This window comes from Schistocerca piceifrons, chromosome 8, assembly GCF_021461385.2.
Source record: "Schistocerca piceifrons isolate TAMUIC-IGC-003096 chromosome 8, iqSchPice1.1, whole genome shotgun sequence".
NCBI lineage: Eukaryota > Metazoa > Arthropoda > Insecta > Orthoptera > Acrididae > Schistocerca > Schistocerca piceifrons.
This window is the reverse complement of record NC_060145.1, coordinates 380,733,475-380,750,724: the sequence shown is the minus strand read 5'-3', so window position 1 is coordinate 380,750,724 and position 17,250 is coordinate 380,733,475. Positions and strand designations below refer to the sequence as shown.

General features: G+C 41.5%; 1 protein-coding gene across 1 annotated transcript in view; it reads right to left on the bottom strand.

The window, feature by feature from the left end:
* LOC124711126 (homeobox protein PKNOX1-like) overlaps window positions 1–17,250 on the bottom strand; it is a 731,542-nt gene that overhangs the window by 33,157 nt on the left and 681,135 nt on the right. The window contains exons 4-7 of the mRNA XM_047241014.1: window positions 12,990–13,095; window positions 12,851–12,920; window positions 1,400–1,571; window positions 865–1,128 (exon numbers count right to left, since the gene is read on the bottom strand). Coding sequence (XP_047096970.1) covers window positions 865–1,128; window positions 1,400–1,571; window positions 12,851–12,920; window positions 12,990–13,071 — 588 coding nt within the window. The 5' untranslated portion in view covers window positions 13,072–13,095. The remainder of the gene's footprint in view (window positions 1–864; window positions 1,129–1,399; window positions 1,572–12,850; window positions 12,921–12,989; window positions 13,096–17,250) is intronic.

The following is a 17,250-nucleotide window of genomic DNA, read 5'->3' as shown; positions in this document are numbered from 1 at the left end:
TATATATATATATATATAAAAAAATAAAGGAAAAGAAAAAAGGAGGGTACAGTGGGAGAGAAGCACCTTAAGAGTTAAACTGGCTTACCATAATACTACAAAAATTAAAATGTACACACTAATTAAAATATTATTCATTAAAAATCACATTTGCTACGATTGCTTGTAAATATTTTTATTGATCAACAGTTTCAACAGATCTGTGCTGTCATCATCAGATCCTGTAACATTTAACAGAACTTCATTATCTTTACAAACTTGCAAGCCACATAATAGTGTTGCATCACTTTACAGTAAAAAGTAGCAAGGAACATCAGCACGTCAAACATTGTGGTGTTAGGTGAATGAATGGGCTAGGACATCAGCACAATGTAATTATGTGTTTTATATTTGTGGTATTTTATGTCTGAAATGCTGATTTTCCTTGCTGCTTTTATCTGTAAAGTGACACAATGTCACTATGTGGCTTGCAAGTTGGTGAAGATCATTAACTTCTGTTAATATGTTTCAAGATCCAATAACGACAGCACAGATCTGTCAAAACTGGTAATCAATAAAACGGTTTACAAGCTATTTTGGCAAACCTGATTTTTTAAGAATAATATAACAATCCAGTTCACCCCAAACAGTTGACACAATGTCAAACGCAAGTATAACTAATTCAAATGCCATACTAACCATAAAAACAGAAAAAAATGTGGTATAACAGTAGAACTGGATTGTAAATACATCTAGCAGCTGAACAGTCAAAAATTCAACTTTACGCACAATCAAAGTTGCTACTGATTTTAACAGTACTAGTATTAGTGTATGCAGCACAGCAGTTTGACTGTAGTTATGGACCCAGCAGCATCTGTTACATACCTGGAGAGGATGTGGGGATGGAGGGTAAGGCGCGCTGCCCCCAGCAGCAGGGCTGTTGGAGTTTGAGCTACTGCTATGGCTGCCACTGTGGCTCCCACTGTGGTTATTGCTGTCATAACTGGCATAGTCTGACCTCAACAGGTTCTCACTCTGCATCTTGCCCTTGAGGCACGTAATATAGCGGTTGCAAAAGTCCTTGCACAACTCTTGCACCTTCTCCAATTCTAAGAGATGGATGCGTAACACCTGTATTGCCTTAATCATCTGAAAAAGAAACAGATATTGATTTTACTACATATAAACACTGTGATAATAATAAATGTCGCACAGAGGACTTTTCATTTTATTTCTACACTGAAAAGCTGTAGACAGAGTTCAAGTAAGTTTGTAAAATTCCCACTATCACTCTTACACTGTAGTGGTCCACATCACATTATATGCCAAGTCACATTCTATGCACATCATAATGAACCAGTAAATCAGCCATACTACTCCATCACTGAACTACTTATAAAATGTCACATTTAATACTTACAAGGCCATCCACCTCTGGGTCGTTGAGAAGGAAGGGTTTGCGGTCCCGTTCTTGGTGCTGTACAAAGGCTTGGATATCCATATTAAAGCTTTCCGAATTGGGACACTCAGCTGACTGAGTTGCCTGTTCACAGCGCTCAAACAGCAAGGCCAGGAGAGGAAACAGCGGATGCCTTTAAAAGTAGAAAGTTTGGCCTTATTAACACTAATTTTATTGAGCCAGGCCTTTAAAAGTAGAAAGTTTGGCCTTATTAACACTAATTTTATTAAGCCAGTGCATACAATGTTATATTCATCATGCTTCTCTGAACAGCTTTAAAAAAAAACACATATACAAAAACACATACAGGTGCACATGTGCAACTCTCTGGATAGCCATATTGTGCTGGTTGAACACATATTTTATTGAAAAAAACTGACACACATTTTGCACCAATTGATTCTGCATATGTAATTGCTATTTAGAATGAAATCTTTCATTATATGCTAGATTGTGCACTGCAAGCCGGATAGGAAGAAAAATAAAACAATACACTTGAGCACGATTTGGACATTAATCTCTAGCTCTCTTGGCCATTGGTTAACAATTAGAGCTCTGCATTGTGCCACACTGTGCAAAAGAAAGGTCCACTGTTCTATTACATGTTTCTTACTACCCTAAGCTTCAGTGCAGTTTCCTACTCTGATGACTGACTGGCATCGCAATAAGATACAAAGCAGTCAATGCCTTTACCGCAACAGAGTGTTAATCTCCACATGAAATAATTCGCTCAGCAAAAGAATATTTGGTCTTGCTAATAACAAAACTAATTTGCCATGTAAACACCAATTACTTGATTGTAAGCATCATTCCCCCTTCTCTCTTAATCTCCCTCCTCCCCTCCTCTCCCAAGCTGCTCTGTAATAGTAATCAATTGCAACAGCAAGCGTTATGATATACTTCAGACACACACAGCTAGGAAATGCACGGCTGAATTTGAAATGGTGGCTCAATATCCCCATAGGGTTGCACGTTGCTCAGTCTGTTTTCATGCCCAGTAGCTAAATTTGCTACAAAAATAGTTTTAACTTGTGATCCTTTAGTCTAAATTGTCTGAGCACTGGCAAATTATGTTGATTTAAATAAAAATACAAGTGGAAATAACATAAGATATTAATAAAATGATAAAAAGGGTTGTATTCTTTAGAATAACTGATGTGGGTGACACCAAAGCTTTTCTTACTGAAAAAACTTATGATTTACTCAGCACACAAATAATCTAACAGTGGTCCTACAAATACACATTTCAGCATAAATAAAGTAACAATAGTAAGTAATAACAATAATAGTAAAATTCAGTAAAGATTGTGTGACTGCAATTTAGATTCATCAGATATAAATTAAACATCAATGATCCATGAAAAAAAAAGTCCCATTCGGTTAAACTAGACACAAGTTATTTACTAACTCTGGTACTCAACATATCAAGACTTCTGTAATCATGAGTAGATTCAAACAGACTAACCAGTAATATTTTCAAAATGCAGCCAAAATAAATCAAAGTTAAAACACTCCCTAAAAATTAAAATTTTAACTGGTTGACAGATCCTGAGTTCCACTCAGCGCAAAATTTTTCTGAGCACAAATGAGTTTTGAAGTATCCTCGTGGCCACTTGCCACCCAAAATCTATCACTTTACAAGGTCTAACCACCTATCTCCAACATACACACTACCTCCACAATTGTCCACAGTATAATGACAAGGAGTGCCCTTTTGTGCATGCTTATAAGCCCTCAATTTGTCTTCCAGTTCTTATAATGAACACAAAAATACATAAAATGGACCTCCATTTAAAATTCACACACATTTCACAAATTCAAAATAAATGTAAATGAAGTGTTTTTCTCTTCCATTCTCATTTAAGACCATATACAATGTTCTATGTCTAATAGTTCATGCACAATCAATTAAATTAGTGCCTGTGTGTGGTTTTTAATGGAGCAATGTCTATTGACATTAACAAACTGATAGTAGGGTTAAGTTGGAACGTCAGTGGTGTTTGTTGCAGGATTCTAGTGTGAGTTGTTTATGAGATACTGTATTTTATAAAAGTTCCCACACCGACACTTGCACAATGCTTTTGGTAGCACACACTAAAGAACAACACAAGTGCATACACTAGCTATGTGGATTCTGACCAGTAACGAGACTACCACAGCCTGAGGGATCTTTCCAGAATGAGATTTTCACTGGCTGTGGCTAAGCCATGTCTCCGCAGTATCCTTTCTTCCAGGAGTGCTAGTTCTGCAAGATTCGCAGGAGAGCTTCTGTGAAGTTTGGAAAGTAGGGGACGAGGTACTGGCGGAAGTAAAGCTGTGAAGATGGGGCGTGTGTCGTGCTTGGGTAGCTCAGATGGTAGAGCACTTGCCCGTGAAATGCAAAGGTCCCGAGTTCGAGTCTTGGTCCCACACACAGTTTTAATCTGCCAGGAAGTTTCAGGTTGATAAATAATTGTTGACATGGTTGATGTCTGTTGGGATATCTTGCCACATACATCACACAATAATGAACTGCATATTTCCTACACACTCCATACACCACAAGCATGTCAGCTTTTACGGCACTGGTAAATCCCTTCATCCACTCACGAACTATCGCTTGGACTGTCACACACTAAGTAGCAATGAGCTCAAGGAACACACAAACACACTGTACGCAAATGTAACAACATCATACCTAGCAACTACTCAGGTTGAATGGCACAAACAAATGTCGATGTGGAACTTTTAAAAAAACGCTATCTCATACTCAATGCGCACTAAAATCTTGCAACAAACACCACAGGCATTCCAGTTTACCCTACTTTCAGTTTGTTAATGTCAATACGCATTGTTACATTTAAAAAAAAGTGTATGTTTGCACAAAAAAGACACTGTCTACATATTACTACAGTCTGTTGATTGGCTAACAATACAAGCCCTTGACCAAGAACCCATTCTTTGAAAACCACACAACGATAACAGTTTCCATTTCCGCAATATCTGCAGTGCAAGTTTTAGGTGGTTCAGCCTCTATGTACAAATGACCTACCTATGGCAACCCGTACCAGGAGTTTTGTTGTATGCTGATGATTTCAGAGCACAAATCATTCCACTGTGAGCTCTATCTGCAACAGCATTGAAGCACTATGCCTCGTCGACGTGTCTATCGTCATCGTCGCCACCGCATGCCAGTTTACAAACACATAATTAGCTTGGAAAATAAACTTGGAGGAAATGGCACTGCACAATCTGTGATTCTTAATGGACCTTTTTTTTTTTTTCGTGGGTATCGAGTTAATTTTTCACTCGACATTGCGACTGGAACAGCTGGCATTGGGTGGTTTACACTCGCAATTGTCCGCTGTGAGAACGCATCGCTACCTGGACTAGAATATTTTGCCGACCGAGATGCCATCGCCTACAAGACCTGGCACTGTGGAATCAACCCGAAGACACAAAGTAGACCTAGTTTTGTTTATAGTAATATGCCTTTTACTCTGTATACCCGTTCTTGTAGGAAAGTTTCTAATGATGAGAAAATACTTGTATGGATGAAAGGACTTGGTGTACTTGCTGAAAATGTAACAGTAACTGGTGATATTACTTTTTATTATAATTATTAATAAAGTGTTTTCCTTGACTCCTGTAACTGGGGACTTTGAATCGATGGAAAACACACACACTAATGCTCTTTAAGAAGTATCAAGATACTACAGTACAAACCTGCTTAAACCAAATCCCTCTAAGACACCAGTATGTGCTTTCCATTTGGCTGCTCAGAAATTAAATGTGATCTTGTCAGAGATTAAAGTGGAGCTATGTAATAATCTAAAGTACCTAGGAACACACTTGACAGATTTCTTACATATGTGAAGTTCTGCATGAAAAACAAGTTGAAAGTTGCCACTATGTACAATCTACTTAAAAAGTTGGCTGGTTCACAGTGGGGTAGTCAAGTCAAACCAATTCAGACTTCTGCAGTGACATTGTGTTATTTCACTGCAGAGTATGCATATTATGTTTGATGTACTCAAATCACACCAAACAGGTGGATGTAGCCATTAACGCCAAATGCAGTCTTATACCAGGCTGTTTAAAATCTACTCCAACTGTGTGACTTTGCTACCTGGCAGGAATAGCTACAGCCTATGTTCGAAAAGAAACAGGTGCGAACAACGAAAGGAAGAACGTGGAGCAGGAGGTAACTCAACTATTATATGGTCATGAAATGCACATGCAAAGACTGAAATCCAGGAGGAGCTTTCTCAGAAAAAGTGTGGAAAGTGAAAGATCCCTCTTCCCCATGGTTGGAAAAATCTGAAACTCTGCTACCTGGAAGGGACAAGGGAAGGCTGTGACATGGAATTCTTTGAATAAACTGGGATCAGGAGTGGGCAGATCCAATGCCAATGTGGCAAGATGGGGCTACGGCAAAGAAGACAATGTCAAGTGCGACTGTGGAGAAGATCAGACAGTTAACATATTCTTCAGAGCCAACTGCGTCTACCTCCTGCATGGAAGATGACATACTTCAAGCTTTGGAGAACACACTAGAAGTAGCCAGGCTTTGGTCAAATTTTATGTAATATACTGTTTGATAACTGCGTATACGTGTACGCTTTTGACACAATACTACTACTACTGTTACTACTACTGCCACCACTACTTATAATACCTGGTACAGAAGCAAATAACCAGAGCCACTTCCTCATCCCCTCAAACCCAGAATCCCCCACAGAAGAACCACAAAAGTGCCCCACTTGTGACAGGATACTTTCCGGGACTGGACCAGACTCTGAATGTGGCTCTCCAGCAGGGATACGACTTCCTCAAATCCTGCCCTGAAATGAGATCCATCCTTCATTAAATCCTCCCCACTCCACCAAGAGTGTCTTTCCGCCGTCCACCTAACCTTCGTAACCTGTTAGTTCATCCCTATGAAATCCCCAAACCACCTTCCTTACCCTCTGGCTCCTATGCTTGTAACTGCCCCCGGTGTAAAACCTGTCCCATGCACCCTCCTACCACCACCTACTCCAGTCCTGTAACCCGGAAGGTGTACACGATCAAAGGCAGAGCCACATGTGAAAGCACCCACGTGATTTAACAACTGACCTGCCTACACTGTGATGCATTCTATGTGGGAATGACCAGCAACAAACTGTCCATTCGCATGAATGGACACAGGCAGACAGTGTTTGTTGGTAATGAGGATCACCCTGTGGCTAAACATGCCTTGGTGCACGGCCAGCACATCTTGGCACAGTGTTACACCGTCCGGGTTATCTGGATACTTCCCACCAACACCAACCTATCCGAACTCCGGAGATGGGAACTTGCTCTTCAATATATCCTCTCTTCCCGTTACCCACCAGGCCTCAATCTCCACTAATTTCAAGTTGCCGTCACTCACACCTCACCTGTCATTCAACATCATCTTTGCCTCTGCACTTCCGCCTCGACTGACATCTCTGCCCAAACTCTTTGTCTTTAAATATGTCTGCTTGTGTCTGTATACGTGTGGATGGATATGTGTGTGTGTGCGCGAGTGTATACCCGTCCTTTTTTCCCCCCTAAGGTAAGTCTTTCCGACACACACCCTAGCAAGCAGACCTCAGTCAGAGCTGCCAGAGATGGCAATCATGTGTGCACAAGGTGTGCTTGGTTGTGTGAATGAATGAGTGTGTGTGTGTGTTTCATTTTCTTTTCTGAAGAAGGCTTTGGCCAAAAGCTAAATGCATGAGTCTTTTCATTGTGCCTGTCTTCAACTCACCATGTCATCTTTGCAGCGAGTAGCAAGCAGTCTTTTTGCTTATAGAGATGATATTCCAACCTGTTTCATAAAATATTTTGTTTTACAAATAAACATATGGATTAACTATAAATAAATAAACTCAATGTAACCTATCACTAAACTACAATTCCTCAGCTACCACATAATTTTTGTGAGAGTTTTGTAATAGAATTTTAAATTCACACTGTTTACCATCATAGGGTCCTAGTGGTGTCTTACACCCATTTCAATGAGATCCTGGCACTAAGTGCAACAAGTTTGGTTGAAATTGCCCCGTACTTTCCACAGCTATCGTGGACTGTACACCCACACACAGATTCATCCATTTTCTTATACACGGTCAGTCATAAATGATGAAAACTATTCTGAGGGCTGCATACTACTGTGCGCAACATGTCAAGAACAATTTTCGTTTTTCACATGAACTTATTTGTTTACAAAATAACGGAAAACTTTAACTATTTAATGAGATAATGAAGGCCCTCAATATGTAGAGACCTTACCCTCCCACTCATATGTCACATGACACACCAAAATCATGATCTGAATTAGCCAGTTCTGTAAAGACATAGGGAAAATTGACCTTCTGTGTTCATGTTATCGCTGTTTCCTCCAAGGTTTTGCAGGCACATAGGGCTACTCAAAAGTTCCCTTCACATTCCAAGATTTTATTAAATTTAGTTGTTCTGTTTACTGAAATAGCTACAAAGGATTCCACTTTCGTAGCATAATGTATGACACAATGCACAAAATATTTTTCCTTATTTACATATGAGGCACTGAGAGCACAAGCGGACTAACCCACACTTTTTGTGAATTTGAGGTATTGACATGTTGTGATAACAGTATACGAGTATTATGCAATGCATGTTGATCTGTTTGTTTATCTGAAGGTTTGTCTAATGTAGCAACGTAAACATTGCTGTTGCACTCAACCGCCGATAGATACCGTTGAGAGCAGGAGTGGACTATGCGTCATAGTCCGTTTGTGCTCTATGCTCTCCGTCCACTGCTATTGCGCGTGACGCCGGCGAACGAAAGACTTGTGTATTTAGTGTGGAACAACGTATTGGACCAGTGACCACGTGGACGTGTATTTCAGTTGATCAGCATGGCAGCCCCTGCGAAAAGCGTGGAGGAGCAATTGGAAGGTTAGTTTGTACTGTGTTCCATTCCTTTTTTGCGGATAACATTGTCGATTGTACACTAACGCGTTCATATGCAAACACGTCTAGATGTACCGTATCTCGAATGGTGACTTTGTTCAGAAAATGCAGGTTGTTTTCCATACGAAAACAGAATGACATACAAACAATACTTTATGTATTGCTATTTTGTGTAATCAAGTAACGATCACTTGTAATGTTATGTGTACAACAATGTTTTACCGCCCGCCGAGTTGTGTTGAGCAATTGCTTCGCCTGTGGATACCAATGCACACGTTGACCATTACTGTAGTGTAGTTAATATTACATTGAGGGATGGATATTGTTATTAGAGAGATGTTTGCGTCCGATGGGGAAGTGCCGGGAGACGCGAGAGCGAGCACGGCTGCAGCAACAACTGTTCCAGAGGACGTGCCAGAGACGAACGACGATGCCGTGGTACGGAGCCGAGGAAAGAAGCGCCTTAGAAACGAAGATAAATGGCTTCGTAACGTTAGGAAAGAACGGAGAGCTCTAGGTCAAGAGTATGTAAACCGTAAGGGTAACCTTGTACCTCGAAAGGAATTGCGGAAAATCAGCGAGTGTACGTGCCGGTATGAGTGCCACAAACACATCAACGAAGAACAGCAGGAACAAGTGTTCAATGAGTTTTATAATTTAGGCAGCCACGATCTGCAGTCGGCTTTCCTGTTTACCATGATTAAAGTCGTTGATAAAGCACGGTCTTACGTAGGTCAGCAACATTCACGTAGGGAGAAGACGAGATTGTATTACTTGCTCAATTCAAATGGGTCTGAAACGAGGGTGTGCAAAAGATTCTTTCAGAATACTTTATCCGTATCTGCTGGAAGAATCGATAGGGTACTCAAGAATAAAGGGGAAAAAGCCACCCCTCCTCGTGATGGTAGAGGTAAAGGTGAACCTGGTAATAAAACACCTCGCCACAAAGTTGATGTAGTAAAACGTTTCATAGAAAAATTCCCGGCGTATGAAAGCCATTATGCGTATCATAAAAATAACGGTAGAAAGTATTTAGGACCAGATTTAAATTTATCAGTCATGTATTCACTGTACTGTGCAGAGGAGCAAATGCCCGTTTCTCATTTTATTTTCCGCAAAATTTTTTACGAAAACTTCAATTTGTAATTTCATCCACCAGTGTCCGACTCTTGTCGAACATGTGATGCTTTGCAGGTAAAAATAACAGCTGCCGATAATGATAAGGAGAGGACGGAGTTAATTGCAGAACGTGAATTCCATCAGCAAAAAGCTGAGTATGCACGGGCAGGTTTACATAGTGATACATTGCTTAGCAAATCAGATGGTAACGTTACAGTGATAACATTTGATTTGATGAAAACTTTGCCTACACCGATCATCTCAACTGGAGTTTGCTATTACAAACGTCAGTTGTGGACATATTGCTTTGGCATCCACAATATGCACAATGATGATGTATACATGTTTCTGTGGCATGAATCCATTGCGTCGAGAGGGCCACAAGAAATTGGTTCTTGTTTGCTGTACTTCATACGCAATTTTGTCAGGACTGAAAAACTAATTATGTACTCTGATCAGTGCGGAGGCCAGAATAGAAACATAAAGGTTGCTGTACTGTGCCAATACATTGTCAACAGCTCAGAGTTCTCTGTGAAGGAAATAGACCATAAATTTTTAGTTAGCGGACGCTCGTACCTGCCCTGTGATCAGGATTTTGGCTTAGTTCAGAAACGAAAAAAGTATTTTCCTAATATTTACCGTCCTAAACACTGGAATGATGTGGTAGTGAGTGCCAGAAAAAGGAATCCATTCAAGGTAATTAATATGAATGCGGAATGTTTCTTTTCAACAAAACAACTCGAAAGAAACATCACGAATCGAAAAATGCAATTGTAAAGTACAATGGTTGAACATACAGTGGCTGCGGTATGAAGCAACCAACAGATTCAAAATATTGTATAAATACTCGAACCAAAACCAAGAGCCATTTCAGGAAATTGATGTGGCCAAACGAACATCCACATGCATCAGCAATCTCGAACTGCTTTATCCTAATGGAAATGTAATTACAGAGGCAAAAAAGAAGGATCTGCTAAGTTTGCTTCCGTATGTACCTCCACTTCATCATGATTTCTACAAAACTTTACAAACGTCATCAAATGCTGTAGAAACATTGCCTGTGGATGATTTTGAAATGTAACACAATGCGTAACATTACAGAAACCAATGTAAAATGGTACATGTAATGTGTACAATGTATACTAGTAATGAATACTATTGTCACATGCATCAGCGTACTAACGGACCTGTCATTGAGAATGTTCAACTACTTGGAGCGAAAATGGACTAAGCCACAACAAAACTGCTAATATTCTACTATATAGTACTTTTGTAATTTATCTATGTCAAAATATTGTTCAATAAAACCACAGTTACATCATATGCATGTTACAAGGCTGCAATGTATCACAAACATACATTATTTGTGGGCCCGTATTATGAGACCTGTTTCCTCCATATTGACTTCTCCGGGGTTAGTCCGCTTGTGCTCTCAGTGCCTCATATCACCCTGTATGTACACTGCTGGACACTAAAACTACAACAGCAAGATGGCGGCGTGTAACAAAAAAACAATTTGGCACAAACTGGACTACATGCTTCGATACGCAAACAGTCACCATTTGGGGGAGCTGTACAGGGTAAAAATTGTAGGGGAAGACAAAGATTGGAAAACATTCGAGAAATAATTGAGGGTGAGGTTTCAGCTGCTACTCTGAGATGAAGAAGATGGCACAATAGAGGAGTCCTGGTGGGCCACATGACACCATGATGAAGCACCCTCCCTCTAGACCCTCCAAACCACCCGAGTCTCCCCTCCCACCGCCCTAAAAAATGAACAAATTTAATTACGTGTTCTTCCAAATAGACGTTTTACTTACAATAACAAAAATTGTTATCTGCTGTCCTTCTTGATGTCACCCAGAATAACAAAGTGATTTATTGTTCATTTTGTCTTCTCGACAAACTACAAGGGTCACTCCAAAAGAAATGCACACAATTTTTTTTAATCCATCTTTTATTCTACATGTTTGAAAGTTTTACAGTGTGTAGATACATCCTTTAGGAACAATATTTTCATTTCTCCACATAATTTCTATCCCTCTCAACTGCCTTAAGCCATCTTGGAACCAGCACCTGTATACCTGCATGGTAAAATTCTAGACCAATCTGTTGACTGACATGTGGCCGTGCATTGTCGTGCAACAGCAAAACATCCTGCTTTTGCCGATGTGGCCAAACACAACTCAGTCGACCTTGAAGTTTCTTCAGTGTCATCACATATGCATCAGAATTTATGGTGGTTCCACTTGGCATGATGTCCACAAGCAAGAGTCCTTCGGAATCGAAAAACACCGAAGCCATAACTTTTCCAGCAGAAGGTGAGGCTTAGAATGTTTTTTTTCCTTGGGTGAATTTGCATGGTGCCACTCCATTGATTGCCTCTTCGTCTCTAGTGAAAAATAATGGAGCCATGTTTCATCACCTGTCCAATTCTTCCAAGAAATTCATCTCCGCCATTCTTGTACTGTTCCAAAAGTTCGCTGCACACCGTTTTTCTTGTTCTTTGTGAACCACTGTCAACATCCTGGGAACCCACCTTACACAAACCATTTTTAACGCCATCACTTTCGGTATTCTGCAAACACTTCCTTTCCCCTGTCCCAGCGTAGCGTGACAATTCGTTCACTGCTGGCCGAAGTGGCCGAGCGGTTGTAGGCGCTCAGTCTGGAACCGCGCGACTGCTACGGTTGCAGGTTCGAATCCTGCTTCGGGCATGGATGTGTTTGATGTCCTTAGGTTAGTTAGGTTTAAGTAGTTCTAAGTTCTAGGGGACTGATGACCACAGCAGTTAAGTCCCATAGTGCTCAGAGCCATTTGAACCAGCCAATTCGTTCACTGTGATGCGTCTGTCAGCAGTCATCAATTCGTTAACTCTCTGCACATTGTCTGGAATGCGTGCAGTATGAGACCTGCCGCTGCGAGGACAATCCTCAATATTGCCGTGCCCGCTTTCATTACGTAACCTGCTTGCCCACCGACTAACTGTACTGCGATCGACAGCAGCATCTCCATACACCTTTTTCAACCTTTTGTGGATGTTTCCCACTATCTCGTTTTCATAGCACAGGAATTCAATGATAGCACGTTGCTTCTGACGAACGTCAAATGTATAGCAGCCATCTTGAAGACATGCTGTGACGGTGCCACTCACGGGAACAGGTTGAACTAAGTTTGAAAACAAGCGGGAAGGATGTATCTACACACTGTAAAACTTTCACACATGCAGAATGAAAATGTATTTTTACAAAAATAGTGTGCAATTCATTTGGAGTGACCGCCGTATTTAATGATTAGACTGGCTAAAATCAAATGTATAGGCGTCAGATGTACGGTTTGCCGGGTACTGACTTGTAGACGGAGCGCTTGTCCGCCTCGAACTGCGCCTGGTCGGGCGGGCCGAAGCCCGCGGGCGCGCCGCCTCCACCGCCGCCGCCGCCCCCGCCAGCCGCGGCGCCGCCCCCGGCCGCAGTCTGCTGCTCGGCGCCACCCCCAGCCTGTGTCATGGCGACGCCTCCACCGCTCTCCGTCTGCTCATAGCCCGGCGTCACCATCGCGCTGCCCTCTTGCATCTCCCGCGACACTCATGCGCACGTCTGCACAAACAACACACAAAAACCTAGAAATTACACCCGGATCTAGTAAAAATAGTTTCGACCTAAGTTTACAGCCGCAAAGCGCTGAAACATTCGTTTTAAACAGAAAAAAAGCACTGAAGAAATCCAAAGGAGAGAACGAAAGATTCAAATTACAGTGAAGAAAGAACATACAGACTACGTGCAAATAAGGAAATCGAAAAGCGAGGACTGTTCGAAAGTAAGGAACAATCGGTTGCGAAATGGAAACCGCAGAGAAAATCAAAACTGTTTGATCTGCAACAGTTAGCTAAACCTTGCAGCTACTTCTCTACGCCGCCCCGACTTAGACATCTGTCGTCGCGTTATACCAGCTTTCCAATACCCTCGTCATAGAACGCTTTCCGACAATTTCCTACGCTGGACTGTTCGTCCAAAATGTAAAATGGATCAGTGCAGTAAAAGAAGGCCTGAAAAAAGTAGCGGTAACACAATACGATACAGAAGACAGTAAAAAAAAATTTTAGCACAAAATTCACGACAGGTCAGTTCAAAAATGGCTTTGAGCACTATGGGACTTAAGATCTGAGGTCATCAGTCCCCTAGAACTTAGAACTACTTAAACCCAACTAACCTAAGGACATCACACAAATCCATGCCCGAGGCAGGATTCGAACCTGCGACCGTAGCAGCAGCGCGGTTCCGGACTGAAGCGCCTAGAACCGCTCGGCCACCGCGGCCGGCCAGGTCAGTTGACGTGGGAAAAGAAAGGCTAGACCAACTTGGTGAACTGAACTTGAAAAAAGACCGCCATCTGGTATTAACTGATGATGTTTTTTCACACGAGCCAGCCGAGGTGGCCGTGCGGTCCTAGGCGCTGCAGTCTGGAACCGCGAGACCTCTACAGTCGCAGGTTCGAATCCTGCCTCGGGCATGGATGTGTGTGATGTCCTTAGGTTAGTTCGGTTTAACTAGTTCTAAGTTCTAGGGGACTAATGACCTCAGAAGTTGAGTCCCATAGTGCTCAGAGCCATTTGAAACATTTTCACAGGATCTGTTTCGCTTCGTTAAAGCAGCATCTTCTGGGTACGTGTACTTTCTGCCTCGCCTCCAACTAAGCTGTGAACTTTTGTCGGTTTTTGGCGCCCCTAGTTATAGTTGACTGTAGATTCGACCCCTGACGCCCTCTAGGCCTACTGGAAGTCTTGTTTTTCAGAGTTTACACTGATATTCCGTGGAACATACATTTTTTTCGATTCTGGTAGCAGAGAGATACTAATAAATCAAGTGCCGGACTCCGTCTTGTTTAATTAAAAACTCCGTCCCGTTTATTGGCGTCCAGCTAGTAAACGTAACAGTGTAACTCACAGGCCCTGAAGAAGAAGACTGGCTGGTCGTCGATTTATTGTGCGTGCAATGTAAACAACAAGTCGGCTGTGCATTCAAAAACACACCACTAATCAATCACACCGATAAAACTTGAGAGAACACTTGAATATGATAGCCAGTGGAAGATTTTAACTGATTTAAGTTTCTAGCAGTGTGTATGAGAGAAGAGGTAAGATGGCTGGAGTAATGAGCGACCCTTATATATAAAGGGTGATTCACCTGTCCCTATCGATGGGTTTAATGCAACCTGCAACACCATCAAAAATCATGTAACAAATTTTCGTATTCTCTCGCTCACTGCAAGCAAACTAATCGTTCAACAGAAAAAATTAACAGGACCTATTTGTAGGAAATTTAATCTAGTCACATTTCTATACTGGTGTAAGATTTCACTTGAAAATGGCTCTGAGCACTATGGGACTTAACTTCTGAGGTCACCAGTCCCCTAGAACTTAGAACTACTTAAACCTAACTAACCTAAGGACATCACACACTTCCATGCCCGAGGCAGGATTGGAACCTGCGACCGTAGCGGTCGCTCGGTTCCAGACTGTAGCGCCTAGAACCGCTCGGCCACCCCGGCCGGCAGATTTCACTTGAGGCCACAGTTTTCGAGTCATTCAAGAAAAACTCATTTAGAGGCCAGTTTTGTTTGTTTATTTATATGTTTTTTAATACTTTGAAAACTCCAGCCTCTGGCGAAAATGTACAACGGTACAAAATTTAACCACTTTAAATTCCCAACAAAAAGATCCCGTTCATCTTTTGTGTAGGACTAACAGTTTGTGTGTAGCGAGCGAGAGAATATGTAAAAGATGCACGTGGTTCTTGGAGGCACTGCGGGTTGGATTAAACCCATCGATAAAGCTGAATCACCCTGTATATAATTTAGACTCAATTTATGCGGCTTGATCATGAAATCGAGAGCCAATTACTTGCTAACAACTATTGCAAACTAAGCTTTTCACACTCGCCGCGTCACGCTCGCCGGAAGACTACTTACCAGCGGGCAGTGCCACCCGCGCACAAGCAAAGGTATTCCGTCCCATGAGTCAGGTCGGATGCAATTTATACGTGCACGCTGAAGTTTAACCGGGATGCGACTCCGAAGCTAATTATCTCCGGACACGAGGCGAATGTTGGCCCCCTTAAGAGCGGCCAAGTTTCGGCATAAAAATTTAAATTTCGGGGAGCGCCCGGCTCTTGTTACAAATGCAAAGCGTCATGCCCGCGTTCGCCCAGATGTCCCGTGCATTAGACGCCGCGCCGGGCTAAATAACGCCCAGAGCCCCGACAACAGTAGCTCTCTTCCCACCGCTCGTTGCACTGCTTCATTCCCGTATACATGCCTAAAGCGTAATGAGACCAACATCTGCACTCATTTGCTGGTTGCTCTACGCAGTCCTGATTTCCTGTACGTCACACCTTACGATATGACATCCCTACACATGGTGATTCCGCTGCCCCTATCTATGGGTTTTATGCAACCTGCAACGCCATCAATTACCATAATATTTTCTTATTCTCTCGCTCGCTACACGCAAATCTTTAGTCATACAGAAAAAATTAACAGGACATTTTTGTAGGAAATTGTTCGTAGTTAAATTTTGTACTGGGATACGTTTTCGCAGGAGCCCACAGTTTTCGAGTTATTCAATAAAAACGCGTTTGAACATCACTTTTGTATTTTTTTCTTCAATAACTCGAAACTATGGCCTCTAGCAAAAACGTATCCCAGTCCAAAATGTAACTGCATTAAATTCCCTACAAAACGGTCCTGTTTATTTTTTTCTGTAGGACTAATAGACCCGTAGTTTGTGCATAGTGAGTGAGTGAATGTGAAAATTTGCACGTAGTATTTGAAGCCACTGCGGGTAGCATAAAACCCATACGTATGGACAGCTGAATCGCCGTGTATAAACTATGACATCGAATTTGTACAGTGTAAGAAATGTACCGATTTTAATAGCTATGTCACTGACATAATATTTTAACAAAAGCAGATGTCAATTAATTGTTGCCTCATCTGCACACGCGCATCCAAATTCTGGCGGTAGCAGGGATAAAATGCAGGGAGCGAAGGATTATCTGCAATATGTACAGAAATCAAACCGTAGTTATAAAGAGGCGATGGGCACGAAAAGCAGGCAGCAGTTGAGAAGTAAATGAGACAGAACTGTAGCCAATTCCTTATGTTATTCTGTCTGCATACTGAGCAAGCAATAAACGAAACCAAACAGAAATTTGGAAAGGAAATTAAAATTCAAGGATAAAAAATAAAAACTTTGCGGGTTGCCAGTGACACTATAATTTTGTCAGAGATGGTAAAGGAGCAAATGAACGGAATGGATAGTGTCTTAAAGAGATTATAAGATGAATATCAACGTAAATAAAACAAGGATAATGGAATGTAATCGAATTAAATCAGGAGACGCTTACAGAATCAGAGTAGAATATGAGACACCGAAACTAGGAGATACGTTTTGCTATTTAGGCAGTACTATAACTGACGATGGTCGAAATAAGAGAATATAAAGTGTAGATTGGTAAAAGCAACAAAAGCGTTGCTCAAAACGACAAATTATTTAACATCGAATATAAATTTAAGTGTGAAGAAATCTTTCCTAAAGGCATTTGCATGCATTCTAGCATTGTACGGAATGAAACGCAAACGACAAGCGATTGAGAGAAGACAACTTATGAAATATTGTGCTATGGAATAATGTTGAAAACTAGATGGGAAGTTCGAATAATTAATGTACCAGTGCTGGATCAAATTGGTGAAAA